Source organism: Halichoerus grypus, chromosome 14 (assembly GCF_964656455.1).
Source record: "Halichoerus grypus chromosome 14, mHalGry1.hap1.1, whole genome shotgun sequence".
NCBI classification, from domain to species: Eukaryota; Metazoa; Chordata; class Mammalia; order Carnivora; family Phocidae; genus Halichoerus; species Halichoerus grypus.
Window position 1 is genome coordinate 14,859,027 of NC_135725.1, and position 16,749 is coordinate 14,875,775.

General features: G+C 37.6%; 1 protein-coding gene across 1 annotated transcript in view; it reads right to left on the bottom strand.

Moving 5' to 3' along the window:
• The window catches only part of ALDH1A1 (aldehyde dehydrogenase 1 family member A1), a 54,943-nt gene that overhangs the window by 14,593 nt on the left and 23,601 nt on the right, over nt 1–16,749 (bottom strand). The window contains exons 5-10 of the mRNA XM_036077746.2: nt 15,806–15,867; nt 14,046–14,174; nt 12,560–12,673; nt 8,248–8,350; nt 5,962–6,146; nt 2,848–3,012 (exon numbers count right to left, since the gene is read on the bottom strand). Coding sequence (XP_035933639.1) covers nt 2,848–3,012; nt 5,962–6,146; nt 8,248–8,350; nt 12,560–12,673; nt 14,046–14,174; nt 15,806–15,867 — 758 coding nt within the window. The remainder of the gene's footprint in view (nt 1–2,847; nt 3,013–5,961; nt 6,147–8,247; nt 8,351–12,559; nt 12,674–14,045; nt 14,175–15,805; nt 15,868–16,749) is intronic.

Sequence of the window (16,749 nt, forward strand, 5' to 3'; positions counted from 1 at the left end):
GGGTGGCTCAGTTGGTTAAGCGACTGCCTTCGGCTCAGGTCATGATCCTGGAGTCCCTGGATCGAGTCCCGCATCGGGCTCCCTGCTCAGCAGGGAGTCTGCTTCGTCCTCTGACCCTATCCCCTCTCATGTGTTCTCTCTCTCTCATTCTCTCTCTCTCAAATAAATAAATAAAATCTTTAAAAAAAAAAAAAAAAAAAAAAAGTTTGACATGTTATATTCACAGGGGTAATAAAATATATATAACATGTAGGAACTGAAAACAACTACTATGTCATTATTTAGGAAAATTCTTGGATCAGAATACTATGTTTAATTTTATTTAGTTTCCAATCGTTATAATGTAACATAGGAATCATACACCTTATAAATGTTCTGAGATTTTTTATTAGAAAAATAATACCAGTCTAAATAGGTGAAAATAATAAAAGAGAGTATTTATCTCTGGGAAGAAAAGACTACAGGCTTTCTTCTTGTATTGGAGAAATTCTATGAGAAGAAAACAATATAATGATACTTCTCTCAAGAGGTTGTGAGAATTAAATAAGAATATTTCATGTTTATATTAAATATTGTATTTCTTTATATGAATATATTTATATACATGTATAATATACACTAAACTTTATAAAAATGAATGGGAATGTCAGAAATATAAATCTTTACATAAATAAAACATTTATATTTATTATATTTCCTAAGAATATATTTATATTTTACACTGTTTATAAGGCACTTAGCCCTATATCTGGCACATATTGAGCAATCACTAAATGGTTCTTATTATTAATAAAAGCAACCAAACAGAACTACAGACCAATATCCCTCAAACTGCAGACCAATATTAACTACAGCAAATATTCCTAAAAAGTATTAGCAAATAATATTCAGCAATACCCACAAAGAGTTATACACTATCACCAAGTGAGAATCATTCCAGAGATATAAGGCTGGTTCAGTATTCAAAAATCAATTAATACAAGACACCACACTGATAGAATGAAGGAAAAATACCGCATAATCGTCTAAGTTGATGCAGAAAAAGCATTTGACAAAATCCATCCTCCTTTTCCTCTCAACAAATTTGGAATAGAAAGGCACTTCCAAAACCTGATTAAGGGCATTTATGAAAATCTCACAGCTAATATCATACTCAGTGGCAAAGACTGAATGCTTTTCCCCTATGATAGAGAACAAAACAAAGATGCTCACTCTTGCTACTCTTATTCAACGTAGTGCAGAATTCTAGCAAATGAAAAAGGCAAAAAAAGGAAATAAAAAGCATACAAATGAGAAGAGAAGGAATATAGTTGTTCCTATTTGTAATGACACAATTGTCTACATACAAATTCTCAAGGCATCTCCAAAAACCTCCTAGAATTACTGAGTTTGGCAACATCAAGAAAATATACAAAGTCAGTTATAACTATTTATACTAGCAATAAGCATATGCATACAAAAATTAAAGATTCTACTTACAATAGCTCAAAAAAATACTTAGGCATAAATTCAATAAAACATGTTTAGGACTCATATACTGAAAACTATAAAATCCTGATGAAAGAAATCAAGGAAGGTATAAATAAAGAGACAAACCATGTTCAATGACTGGTAGATTCCATACAATAAAGATGTTAATTCTCACCAAATTGATAAGACACGTTTAACACAATTCCTCTGAAAATTCCAGCAAGATTTTTTTAAATATATATGGACAAGGTTATTTTAAAATTTATATGGAAAAGCAAAGGAACTAGGTTAGCTAAAACAATTTTGAAGAAGAATGAAGTGAGAGGATTCAGTCTTCCCAATTTCAAGAGTACTGCTCTGCAATAAAAAGGAACAAACTATCCTGAGATACAACAACCTAGATGAATCTGTAGAAAATTAAGCTGAGTGAAAAAAAAAAAAAAAATCCAATCCTGAAGGGTTGCATGGAGTATGAATCCACTTATGTAAAATTCTTGAAATGACAAAATTATAGAAATGGAAAACAGATTAGTGGTTAAGGGAAAGCCTGGGGTTAAGGATAGGGGTTTATGGGAGGGCGATGGATTTGGCTATTCAAGAAACATGAGGGATTCATATGCTGATGAAATGTTCTGTTTTTGTCTGTTTCAATGTCAACATACTTGCTGTGATATTATGCTATAGTTTTGCAAGATGTTGCCATTTGTAGGAAACTGGGTAAGAAGCAAGGGAATCTGTCTGCATTATTTCTCATAACAACAGTTGAATCTACAATTATCACAAAATAAGTTTAATTGAAAAAAAAATCTTGCATACCATGTAATCATTTTCCAATTATCTTTGAATATATTATTTCCAGAGGAGAAAAAGCAACAATGAAATGAAGTTTTCTTTTCCATTACTTTAAAGCTGTGGAAGAAGCCCCTAGAAATTGTTAAGCATCCTGATCTGTCTTTGGCTGGAAATTCTTGGCTGGCCTCATGACTTCCTTACTATTTTTAGTCTTGATTACAAATAGACATTTATCAGTAACAGAAATGAAAAGTAACATTCACCAGGAAAGATGTTAAAAGAACTGAGGATTTTATTTTATAAAGATTTATTTATTTATTTTAGAGAGAGTGCATGTGTGAGCTGAGAAGGGAGGCAGAGGGGGAGTGAAAGGGACAAGAAGACTCCATGCTGAGTGCGGAGCCCGTCGCGGGGTTCGATCTCATGACCCTGAGATCATGACCTGAGCCGAAACCAGGAGTGGGATGCTCAACCAACTGAGCCACCCAGACTCCCCAAGAACTGAAAATTTTAAAGGGAGGCTTTGTACACACACAGAGAGAACATATGGCAACAAAGGGAACAGAGCAGAATGAAAGTATTTACCTCCTCTTTGGCAATGCGCATGTCGTCTGTAACATTAGAGAAGACCGTGGGCTGGATGAAGTAGCCTTTATTCCCCCACGGGCCTCCACCACACTCCAGTTTGGCCCCTTCTTTCTTCCCACTCTCAATGAGGTCAAGTATTTTTTCATATTGTTCCTTATCAATCTGTAGGAAAAATATCACATGGAAAGGAAAATAAATGAATAAAGTAAGTTTATAAGGGTAATATATTGCCCAGCCTGTTAATGAGGGCTTCAAAATGCTAGAGTATTGCTACTGAGGGAAATCTTCCATCAAAACAGCTGACAGAGGCTCAGATTCATTCTGTGTTTATTCTCCTGACTTTTCTAGAAAGAACACTTACAGGTAAATATTTGTATTCAGCATTTGCTTTACCATTACATAAGCAAAGCACATCAGCCCTGCGAACAAATGTAAACATCTTCACACTACTGTCATCTATTTTCACTGGAAAAAAAATGCCTGTTAACAGTCAAACACACTTGAAAACTATAGTCCTAACTGAAATAAAGAGGAAAAGGAGAAGAGAACTTTGATACTGGGTTTAATGAAATTTGGCAGTTGGAAAGCAGATGCTTTAGGGCTTTGAAGACCCCTAGACTTCTGTTTGCTCCTCGTTCCTGACAACCTCCTCTGGCCGGATACACGCTGACCACAGCCTGGGCGTCCTCCCGTCCAGGTCCCCGTGGGGCAGTCTCAGTAGGTCGATCCCAGTTTCTAGCCTGTCCTGATCATTAGCATCCCGCTTCATCACAGAGACTACCTCTGAAAACATGACAAGAATGACAGAGCCTGAATGGTTTGTTAAGCAATATTTTTTATAAGGAAAAAAAGCAAAAACAAAAGCAAACCTAACTCGAGTTCGGGCTGGGATACCCAGAGCACACATCTTCCCCCCATGCACTGGAATTGGGGTTATGTATTGTCTCAATTGTCTCAATTTTGGGAGGCTGAAAAACATAGTGATTTTTGGACTCCAAATCACTGGTCAAGACTGCCCTGTCTCAGGTGTGGCCGGGGTTAAGTTTTAAAGGAAAAAGATTGAAGATCCAGGAGTTAAGGTGAAGGGCCTCTTGCCAGTTCAGCCCGTCTTTTCTCACTACTTAAAAAGTGTTGCTCTTTATCTTCTTTGACTCTGCAATCTCCCTCATCTTCCAAATCCCAGAAAAAGGTCACAAACTAACTGCACACAGCCCAGCTCCCATATCCAATGAGATTAAGTGCTATTTGAAACCAGAAACCGTTTTCTAAAATTTGGCACAATATTTGGTACAATGTTGCTCAGTCCTCCTTTGTGCACGATATTTAAATGAATATTTCAAAGGGAAACGTTCCTTCATTTCCAGCAGATCAAGGAAGTTGTAATGTTGGTTTAATAACTGTTGGTTTGATATTTAAATTGCTGCCTAGTATTTACTACAGCCAGACTAAGGGGTGGTGTTAGTTCTGTCTGGTTAAAATATTCAGGTTTCCAGCAACTAGCCAAGGATCCATGTATCTCCATGCAAAGCTTCTCTGGCCTCTTCCAAAATATTAATCTCACTATGGCCTCAAAAAATCATGATTTTGGAGCGTTTCATTGTAAGATGTATTCCCTAAGTCATAACTTGTACCAGCCTGTGACCAGAGTGGATATTTGGGGACAGTCCTAGTCTTGCTTATGCACTGGGAGGTGAAGGCGGGAAGAATTTGTTTGTTGGAAAACTTAGATGGTCAATAACTTCTAAGAATACAGGAATTCATAGAGTAGGGTCTGGCTACTGACAATGTGGTTCTCTAGCCAGCCACTCTAGCGTTCCTTGGTGGCAAAATGCATTTCTTAGGCCTCACCCGAGACCTACCGCATCAGAATTTGCATTTTTAATGAGATTCTCAGGTGGTTCAAATGCACAGGAAAGACTGAGAACCTTGCACCAGAGTTTAGGCCTAGTGATGGAAGTTTTCGGTCATACCTAGGGACATACTCAGTGTAGTCTGGCTAATTTTGCTTCACCATAAATACAAATCTTCCTCAGAAGGTTTCAGATTGGCCATATCTGAATTTGGCTTTCCTTTTGGCCCTCAGGAACTTCCCAGTAAGGCTACGATGTAGCAGGGGCTCTTTACTGTGTGATGGGCCATTAGCTCATGGGCTAGTCTATGAGACGTAATAGGGCATGGCATTGTAAGAGTCTCAAAGTATACATTTTGATGTGTTTGAATGTGCAAATTATTTAATTCCTTAGGGTTGATGGGTTGAGAAAGAAAGTTTGAGAAATGACACTGAAACATCCTTTAAATCATTTGGAAACCAAAGATCAACAAGAGCAATGAGAGCAGATATATGAAGTTATTGATCTGTGATAGTAATTGTCACCATAGGTATAAATGGAAGCATGCAATCTTCACTTACTCAACAGACATTTGAGCACATACTGTGAACCAGGCACTCAGATGCTCTGTATAGATTATTGCATTTCACTGTGCGCTGACCCTGCAAGATTGGTGTTACTACTTCCACTTTACAGACGAGAACACAGAGCCTCAGGGAAGTTAGATTTTAAATCCAGCCTCTATTTTGAAAGTCCATGTCTCTGCATTAGGACAAGATGCAACTTCTGATAATGTTATAACCTTTGATGTGGGTTATGAAATCAAACTGGAAAATCACTTTACCAATGAAAAAATATAAAATATAATGTGATTAAGATAAAACAACATATTACTTCATTTACCAGCTGAGTTATTTGAGGGCTTTTAGGTTTTAATGTTTGGCATTGCCTAAATCCTAAGGTTTTCCTACTTGGCTATCTTGGCATGGGCAGAAAAACCCAAGATAGCCTTTTAACTCTTGCAGACTGTAAACTCCATGAGGTCAGGTAGCGTATCTTCCTTGTTCCTTTGGGCATTGTCATCCCAGGGTTTAGCTTTCTTTAACACGGGGAGTTAGATTCATTGCTTTTTTCTTTTTTTTTGAAACACCAAACTGATAACAGTATTGTCACCTAGGAAGATCTATGGTAAGGAAACAATCTTATTCAATAAAAAGCAAACCTAGAGAGGACACTTTATTCTTGTCCCCTGTGAATGCTATTCCTTCTTTTGTATACTCACTTGAGGGCCTTGATTGACTCCTGGGGCCAGAGGATTTCCAAGGACATAGTTTTTAGCCCGTTCAACACTCCGTCGGACAAACTCATCGTAAATTGGTTCTTCCACAAAAAGCCTGGATGCAGCTATACAGCATTGGCCTTGGTGGTGGAATAACCCCTGGTGTGCAAATTCAACAGCATTTTCCACTGCAAAGAAGATACTCACGTTGAAGAACAGATTTTTTTTTAAAGATTACATATTTGTATACATCGCTCTCAGAGGCAATAGGATGCTATAGAAAAATTATGAGTTGCACAGTCAGATGTAGATTCAATACACCCCACCTCTTATCAGCCAGGTGACAAATTAACCTTTCTAATCCTTTATTTAATATGGAAATGATAGCCACAAATATAGAATCTGAAAAAATTAATATAGATACTACCAAGAATATAGAAAGTGTCATAAGATCCTATCCCACTGCAAATGATTTTTTTTTTAGATATTTTTATTTTAGAGAGAGAAAGAGAGAGAGAAAGAGAGAGCACATGCACATGGGGGGAGGGGCAGAGGGAGAGAATCTCAAGCAGACTCCCTGCTGAGCATGGAGCCCGACCTGGGGCTTGATACCAGGACCCTGAGATCATGACCTGAGGCGAAACCAAGAGTGGACGCTTGACTGACTAAACCACCCAGGCACCCCTACACATGATTTTTATAAAAATCTCCGTTTATAATTAGTTAGATGACTGAATATCTCAGGTCTCAGATTTTAACTAAATGACAAGGAAAACATGAACTATCTATTTTTTTTCCACTTTTAAAAAGGTGAATTTTATGGTATCTAAACTGTTTTTCAATCAAGGTGTTACAAAATGAAACAAAAAAGGTTAGAAAAGTTTATTTCCATCCCTGGGTTGTGGTCTCTCTGAAGACAGGAAAGAAATATTGTTAATCTGGTTTATTCCAAAGGCTAGTACAGTGCCAGGATAGTATTTCATATTCCCATTTCTTTTTCTTTCTTTCTTTCTCTTTCTTTCTTTCTTTCTTTCTTTCTTTCTTTCTTTCTTTCTTTCTTTCTATTATTTGTTTATTTGATGTAGTGTTCCATGATTCATTGGAAAACATAAACTATCTATTGCATTAAATAATTTAAAAATATTTTTAGACACCCTGATCAATAGGAAAAATGATATTTCTGAAAAAAAATTAATATTCAAAATCACTCACCCACCTTGACAGCCCTGTTCCAGGAAAAACATTTTCCAACTTTATTTAAAATATGCCATATTATTTCATATATGCCTATAAACTCTTATCTATGTATGTGAGATGGTAGAATGGGGCTTGAAAAGGAAAAATAGGTTGTCATCACTAAATCCTAAACAACCTGAGGTTTTCTCTGCATTTTAATTTTTTAAATGGTGGAGATTTAATTCAACATTATAGCAATTGAGTATTGTGATATTTACTTTGTGAACTAACCGCACCTACTTAAGTTGTAGTGGAAACAGTTTCTAGAGAGGTTTGGTAAAAATCAGGACTCTTATCATATTTGTGGAATATATAATAAGGCAGTGTGTTCTGAAAAGCTTCGGCTAAGATCACACTCAGCCATTTCTGTTTATTACCTCATGCTACAGCTATCAAAGAAAGAGCTAGATGAATGCTTGACAATCCATTTCTGCTGACTGACTCCCACTTAGAATATAATTGTGGGATTCTACTCGAGAATACAATCAGAATGAACCAGGGATATTGTATAGGGGAGTCACATCATAATTATAGATGGAATATATGTAAATTCGACCACACGAGCTAGGAAAAAAGGGAGAGAAATTCCTTAAATGCTAAGTGTTATTCTCTTCTGACCCTTTCATCCACTGTGTGTATGACCCAGAGCGAAGGGAAATGACAAATGTGAAATTTGCCATCTCTCTAGTTGGTCCCAGTCCAACATAACTGGGGGTATGTCACCATGCCTAACCCAATGCTAACATCTACAGGCATGGAATTAAAAAAAAAAATACACCACGGCTCCCAAGTGCAAGACAGTTGGTTGCCTAGAGTTCAGCTGCGAAAATGGCAATCTATTCCACTCCAGGAAGAAAGAGTGTCTGCATTAGACTCGTCCAGGTGTGACACATTAGGACATTTTGAGAGATTTTTCAAGAGTCATTCTAGGTTCTGGTTAATGCCTTACATTTTGATGTTAGAAGCAAACCCTTTTATAAACTTCAAGGTCACCGTCCGGCATTGCCAGACACCACGATGAGGGGTGAAAAGTTAAGAGTGGCCCTCACTCACAGTCGGCATCAGCAAACACGATGCAGGGGCTCTTTCCACCAAGCTCCAGGGTCACCCTCTTCAGATTGCTTTTCCCCGCAGCTTCTTTGATCATCTTGCCAACCTGGAATGGAGCATTACAGAGGAGGAGGCTGAATCTGCTCTCCTGAACGCGGGTTTATTTAGCATTTTAAATGTATATGAGGTTTGTGCCATAGTTAAATTCCAGTAGGGAGAAACATTAAATGGCTTTTCTCAAGATTTGGCGCCTTCAGATATCAAAGGCTCCTCCACCCGAGCATAAACATGATGAATCAGAAAAACACTCATGAGAACAGATACATAGAAGATGACAGCTGATCTTGACAGACAGAACTGGGCAGGAGGTATTTTTCGTTTTAATCAGAACTTCATCTTTCTATTATGGACTGGACATATCACGATCCAACCATCACTTATCTACTTGACTTTTCATCCCTCTACTGAAATCCAGAGAACTCTATCCAAGCTGGCATATTTATTGCCCCCTAAACCTCATCTCTGTTTCTCATTATATGCCCACCCTGACCCGGGCCGCCCCCAATCCCAGCCTTCCTTGAGGTCCGGCTGATACCTGAACTCTTCTTTGAAGCTTGCTCTGTTGACTCTAGGCAGACATGACTTTTTCTTCCTCTTATTCCCACCCCCCACCCCATAGAACCCTCATTAGAACTGTTTCAGAGTCTCCCTTGGATTGTATTATTTGTAAACACATCAATTTCCCAAACAGATATCACCCCCTTGGTGGCAGTGATAAAGTCCTATCATTGCATACTTCTCAGCACTCTCTGTCACAGTGGGGGTTTGTTGAACTACGGTTGGTTGCCAGGTCTCTCTCTCTCTCTCCCCACCTCCCTCCCTCCGTTCCTCCCTTCCTCTCTCTCCCCACAACTTTGAACTGTGGAGCTAGAAAAAAGAAATTGGATCTGTGCTCTGTGCTGTTGCTTCAGTTAGCTGGAATCCTACTGTTCTGGCTTCTTCTTTAATGCTAGTTGCCCCTCTTCAGAGAAAGACATTGTTTTCATTTTTTCCTTTGTGGCTCCCATCCCATCAAGATTATTTTCTGTAGTTGTTTTATTTTTCCATCTCTAAGACCTGGCCTGCTTTACAACTATTTCCTCTTTACTATTTTTATTGAAGTCCTAATGTCCTAAATGATCTTTGCTTTTCTTTTTGAAAGATGATTCATTTTATCTTGCTTCTGGGTTGTTTTTTTTTTTTTTCTCCCTATTTGACACATCAGATTTTAATAAAAAGTTTCTATCCCAACTGAACAAAAGATAAGTAGATGCTTGCTGAGCATATGTTTGAATTTTATGTGCTTCTTGAACTGACTGCTACCATGCCTTACAGAGCAGAGCAATAATTAAGCTGCCCATGTTTTTATCTTATTTAAAGATGTCAGGTGCTAAATCAAATCCTTTAATATAAGTTAATAAAAAGAAACTGAGAATAGACTTGTGGTGGGGAAATCCTATCTGAAATTTTTGTTATATGCCATTTTCCTTCCACAATATACTTTTTAAATTTTCATTTACAATGATTAAGAATTTTTTATTTCCTACATTCTTTCCTTTTCCTCCTTTGAATTCTCCAAATTCTTTCTTCATCTTTTTTTTTTTTTTTAACTTAGAAATATTTACTGGAGAAACTTTGTTAGATAATTTGTGTCTCAGGGAAGGGAATGAGATCAGAGATATTTTTCTAAAAGCTACAGATGTCGGAAGAACTAGAATGAAGAGTGGCCAGAAGTATGAGTAAGGGAGAAAGGTTACACTTTTGTTTAGTACAAGTTTCGATGGCAAATAAAAGGTTTGAGTTTTCCCAAAGGTCTAGTTAAAGCCAAAACAAGGAAACATCAATTTTGTTCCATGGTTTTGTTCCCTTACTTGGAAAAAAGTAAAGGTTCATTATTTTTCCTAAAGAGGTCTGCAATGAAGAAAGAGAAGAACCTTCGAGACTACGGTAAGCAATATGTCCCACGATGTTGTGTCATTGTCGCGTGAGACAGAAGTAGCAAGTGAAAATGGTCTAATTTACCACATCCTGCACAATGTGCATTGGATTCTGTTTTTTGTTTTGTTTTGTTTTATTCTGTTTTAAATGAATCTAATGGGACATTAAAATTCTTACCTTGCCAGAAGCATTTTTAGAAAGAGGATCATTGCTACCGTGACCACAAAAGATATAATCCATGGTTTGCCTCTTTCATGGCACTTGGCAAGTTTCCCACTATCTGCCAAGCAACAAACCTGAAGCTAAAAGAGAGCCCAGAAAGACTGGTTTTTCTGTGTGGCCTCTAAAATCATCTTAGTTACATTTAGTTATTTAATACTTACTCAGAAGTAGTTACTATACTGTTTTTTGCAGATAACAGTGACTAGGACAGTCTTTGAGGATGGTCAGCAAAGGAGAGAGATAAATGACAAAGCAATGGGCATGAGCTATCATAATTATAGATCACGGACAATGGGGAACACACATGGGGGGTGGTTTAAAACTCAGGATGCCCCTGGGACTGCAGAGAAAGCCAAAGAGGCAGCAGGTGGTGGAAACCATATTATAGTAGGTGTGGCCACGAGTGAGCAAAAGCCTGGCGGAAGGAAAAGATACATCTGAATACCCTATGGGGTGCTCGATATTTTACTACTCATTAGCTCCTTCAATTGTATTTTGTACAATAAGGTAGCTATTATTATTCACATAAAAATGAGAAATACAAATGTAGCAATGATATTTAATGTTTGGAAGACACACCGCTTAAAGGGGTAGAGTCAAAATTTGAACCCAGATGTTTCCCAGTCTTTTAATCTCAGAGTTTTTTCTACTTTTAGCAAGTAAGGTGCCCCAAAGCGCCCAGGGATGGGCCAAGACAAATAGGCAGGGATTCTAGAGATGGGATCAGATGAGCTGGGGAATGAGTGGGCATGGAATCTAGAGCAGCAAATGTGCATGGAGGTTTAGAATGCTAGGCTGAGGAATTTGTACCTTCCTGCCTTTACCTCTGCTATGATTTTGATCTGTGACTTCACCTTTTTTTTTTAACTTACTGCCATGTCTCATTCCCAGTTGTTCTGTCCACAGAATCCTGAATGCAGGATTTGCTTTCCCCTACCTCAATGAAGCGTTTGTAGAATGTAAACCTTTTCTGTTCTGTGTCTAGGAAACATAAAAAAGTATTTTTGTATTTATCTAGTTTTTAAAAGATCAAGAAAAATAAAATTTTATTTTCCACCGTTTTAGTTCTCTATGTAAATGTTTCTTTATATTGGAGTGGCTAATTTGGAATATAAAATAATCAAATTAGCTTCTCCTCGTTATCTAGAATGTTCTTCTTGCTTCTCAATCTCTGGGGAGTTAAAAAAGTAACCGCTCTTCAAAATTCAGAGCAGGTTCTTGCCCCTATGTAGACATCATCATTCCTTGCTGTGAATACCCTTATAGAGCTCTTAGTATCTTATCACATCCTGTCTTGTATCTTATGTGTAACAGCAGCTTTATAAGAAGGGGCTCTTTTCATTCTTCATCCTTTATACTGTATACCGGTAAGATGTTTGCACTGAACATCTCACAATGTCACATCAACCAACAGGAGGACTCAAACTGTTTTTTGCTTGATTCGGTATGATTTTACCACTTTCTTTTTGCTTGCAACAGAAACTCATCCTAATAGATGGGAATCCATTCTCCCAAACTCCACTTTCCAGGCTGTTCCCTCTTTCTCTCCCTCCTGCCTCTTCTTGCAGTGCCCATGGCTGAGACCCTGCTCTTTAACCTTCTGGAAAGTCAAGCTGGAGCAGGAGGGGCATAAAAATTAAGCTAAGCCAGCAGGAACACTCAGGAAGCTGAGTCGCTGGCTCCCTTTCAGAATGATCAGGAAAGAGAGAGCCCCAAATAAGGAGCTAAAGGTGATGCTCTGCTCTTTAATTTCCATAATCTACAGGGTACGATTACATCCATTCATACAAATCACTGCAGCCTAATTTAGATTTTCTATCATAAACCATACTAATCATACGACAGGGTCTCATCAGCTCTATTTCTTGTCAGGGAAAGTAATGAACCCACTAGAAACAGTTTCATGCAGGCCGAGTGGGTGACAGGTACCCCGCTTCATCTCAACCACATCTGCTTATGTTCTATAAACATGTGTGAAGGTTAGAATAAGGAACAAATCATTAAAAGGAACTTTTGTTTTAGAGAAATGTCGGCCTAAAAACAGTGACACAAAACATGCTTCTGACACCTGGAGATGCAGACCTTCTGCACTACTGGCCTGAGTAATTAATGTTACCTCTGTAGATCCCGTGAAGGCCACTTTGTCTATATCCATGTGGGAAGAAATGGCCGCCCCCGCAGTAGGCCCGTAACCAGGGACAATGTTCACTACTCCGGGAGGGAAACCTGCCTGAGGATAAAAAGTAAAACGGTTAGGACAGAACTGAGAATTTAATTCTGTGATAAAAAGAGGAGAGTCTGGGATCAAAGCCGCCTGCTGATGCTGAGCTTATGAGTTTCTCTACCAAGAAAGATTCATTTAAGTGCTATTATTATTATTATTTCATTTCGTAGCCCACTTAAAAAAACCTCCCGAATTACGTTACTGGGGAAGTGTTTCTCCTTGGGGGACAGAAGTCCATGTTTTACTTTTCTGGATCATTGCCCCAGTGATGGCTGCCTCAGATTTCATAATAGTAACTCAGAAAGATAGTGTGTGGAAAAGAGCTTGGGAAATCACTCACATGGAAGGAAAACAATGCAATTATTATCCTATCGGCAAAACTAAGAAGCTAAAAGGATCTTGCATTTTCAGTTTCTAGCTATTGATTGTTCAGGCCATACCAACTGGGTTGCAAATTCCTACTGGCAATATTTAATCAGTAAAACGTTAGATAAGAACTATCCTCCCGTGCATGACTAAGCTTCACAGATTGATTTCATTCCTGGCTAAAGAATGATCAGGGAGAAAACAGTGTGTACCTGAGATGGGCACATTGAAATTTCAGGTTCTTCGCATCAAAATGCCCCATTTTGACATTTCTTTTGCCCTCCCTTTTTTTTTTTAAATTTGAAGTGAAGAATAGTTTTAAGATTTAGGTTCAGATTTTTTAAATTTAAGTTTCTAGTAACTAAAGCCTGGTTTTTAAGTTCTGGAAAGATCTGAAGGACAAAGGGCAAGACATTGCAAGAAAAAAGATAGTAACCCAACCTGGATAATTGATGAAAATAAATTTCATGTGCTTTTTTTTTTTTTTTTTGGCCAGTTTTTGAGCAAGAAGGTAAATGCAGAGAAAACCACAACAGAAAACAGCATATAAACACGTCCCCTCGTGGAAAGATATGTTAAAAAATTATGTGGCCCAATGTTACAAGCAAGCATATTGGCACACAGGCCCCAATCTTCGGAGGGATTAGTTTAAAAAAATTTGCAGAACCTCCAGGCCATTAGTGCCAGTTAGAAACCAATATTCATTTCAACATTTGAAAGAAAGATACATCAATTTCAATGTGACTTCGCATTCATGAGTTAAGCTAAGGAAACAAACTAAAAGTGATCATAAGGTGACTGTTTGACGTGAAGCCTTTGAGTCTGACTTCTTGTCTCCATTTGGGCAGTTCATTTCGGCTGACTGTTGGACATCTCAGCTGGTGGCCATATTCAATGTGTCCTCATCTGGACAGAGCCATTGGCAAGTGGATTACGTAGCACCAAGTGAGGCCTTCATAGTGGAAAGGAGAGTTCCTGAGTTCTCACACATATTTTGATTTGGGGAACTCACCTCTTGGATTAAAGATGCCACGTGAAGGGCAGTGAGAGGAGTTTGCTCTGCAGGTTTGATAACCACGGTATTTCCACAGCTCAGGGCAGGCCCTATCTTCCAAATGAGCATGACCAGCGGGAAATTCCACTAGAAAGCAACAGGGAACAGTAGATTCTTTGTATTGCTGAAAGCCCCATTTGCTAATCTAACTTCTACATTATTCACTACCTAAAGATGTGGAATAATAATTGTGGTAGTTTTGTGTAGTCAACTGGTGTCTTCAAATTAAGTTCATTGCTAAAAGCAACTGATAAATGCTGGAAAGCTTCAAGTAAAGTAGATATGGGACAGGAGTGGAAGAGAGCCAAAAAATTTTATCAAGGGCTGTTATTTGGAGTTCTTCATCTACTGGAGGAAAAAAAAAATTACTGCATGGTTTAAAAATCAAGCCTGACTGTTAAACATATTGTAAGTTATCTGCACATCTTTGAAAAGTGTAATTATTCCTCCCTCCTTATAGATCATTTGTTGTAACCATGTACCCAATAATAATATTTAGCAGTGACCTGAAGCTAATATAACATTGTGTGTCAACTATATTTCAATAATAAAAACTGTGTGTGTGTGTATATGTGTGTGTATATGTGTGTGTATGTGTGTGTGTGTGTGTGTGTGTGTGTAGTAGTAGTAGTAGTAGCAGTGTTTATTTCTAAGGCAAATATCTTGCTAAAGACAAAAAGTCTAGGGTTTGGTGGCTAAGAACTTGGTTCAAATCTCAGCTCAATAATTGACCAGCCCAGTGAGCTCAGACAAGTTACATGCTCTCCATGCATGATTTCATCATCTGCAAATGCTGATAAAAATCCTCTCTACTTCAAAAGGTTATCATGAGGATTCTTCAGGAAAGTGGGCCAAAGGCTTAATAGAGTGATGGGTTCATCATAGGCATGCAATAAATATTAGCTATTACTAGTATTCAGGACTGTGTAATTTTTATTATTTTATTGAGAGTTTTGAACTAATGAGCAATTTCACTCAAAATGTGGCTATGGATGCATTTCAATCTCATTGGAGCAGAAGATAAGTCATTGACACTTTCCCAGCTAAAAGCTTCAGAATACTTTAACATCTTTTAATTTGGCTTCTCTGAATATGTCGGTGAAATCATTTAGATCGTCTCCCATTTGTTGGGTTTAAAAGAAAATCTTCATGATTCTGTTTAAAAAATACAGCTAAAGGTAGGATAATCCATACAGTGCTCCAACAGTTTCTTCCACTTTAATTTAAAAAATGCATTTAGGACTCAAACACTGGTTGCTACTCTTCTCCGTGATGAGAAGTCTCAACGGGGAGATAATTTGTGTTGGAGAATAGTAGGCCATACTGCTTTGCTAAAATGGCATCCTACAGAGAGAAGCCAACAATAGCTGCTTTGTTACATACGTGTGAAGCATGGGTCTTAAAAAGAGTATATAACACAGCTTTTTAAAAACAAATCACAGAGTGAAAGGCTAAGATAGGTCAATGCTGTAATATCAAAACACACTCAAGTGATACCCCACAATACAGATATATTTCTGGACCACCTCCTTCATATCCGAAGAGTTCAGTCACAGGGAGACCTAAGCTCATCAGTTACTACATTTGTTCCACATTTAGCAAATATCTAAGAATCCCTATGTGCTGGAGAAAATTTCTTTACCAAATGAAATAGAATTAGAGTTCTTTTTCTTTTTTTTCTTTTTTAAGCTTGAAAATCATATAGGAGACCAACTTACAGGAATGATTTGGCCACATACACCAACAGGCTCATGTCTCGTGTAAGTAAAAAAGTTTCCATCTGCAAAATAAAACACACAAATCATTTGTGGACAAATATACTTGACATTCAAGGAATGGTCATGGGTTGATGTGAGAAGAAGGTGTAGACAATAACTGAAAACAAAACAACAAAGAAAGAAATAAAAATAACCCCCTTATCTCCAACCACTTATGAAATGAAAAATCGAGTGCTGCAATAGTAATGTGAAATGAGAGGAACCGTAAAACTGATGTAGGTCAAGGCAAAGATGCAAAACTGGAATATATCTGAAAGATATTTAATTCTCTGATCTTGTAGGAGAGCTATTTTTTAAATTATCCTCATTCTCGAAGTTTACTAGAAAAAAGGTACAAGGTGTGTGGCTAAGACAATAACTGTTAGAGTTCTGTTTCTGACAGTTCTTTCAGTAATGGTAGAATTTTTTTGAAGTAAAAATAACAAAATTAGAAAAGACTAGAATTAAAAAATATCTCCCTACAAGCCTACTGGCTTATTCTAAAAGGGGCTTTTTTTTTTTTTCCTACCAAACAATAAAAGCAAATCTCTTCATCAAAAAAAAAAAAAAAAAGAAAGAAAAGAAAGAAAAGAAAGAAAGAAGAAAAGAAAGAAAGAAAAGAAAAGAAAGAAAATGCCAGAAGTAAAAGACATTGTTTTGTAATCTGGATTTGATTGATTCATATGCCTCAAAGTTTGATGTGGTCATCCTGAGGTTACATTGTGCTTTTTGTTCTGTTTTGTTCTGTTCTAGTTCCCACAAAAGCTTCTTGGCTATCATAGCAAGAAACCGCCTTATCAAGTCTATTTGTACTTAAAATAGTTTCTTCCATTTTGTCAGAGGGTAAAGAAAGAATTTCGAGAATAGCCTCATTTCTTCTTAACACCATGTTCTCACTCTCCCCT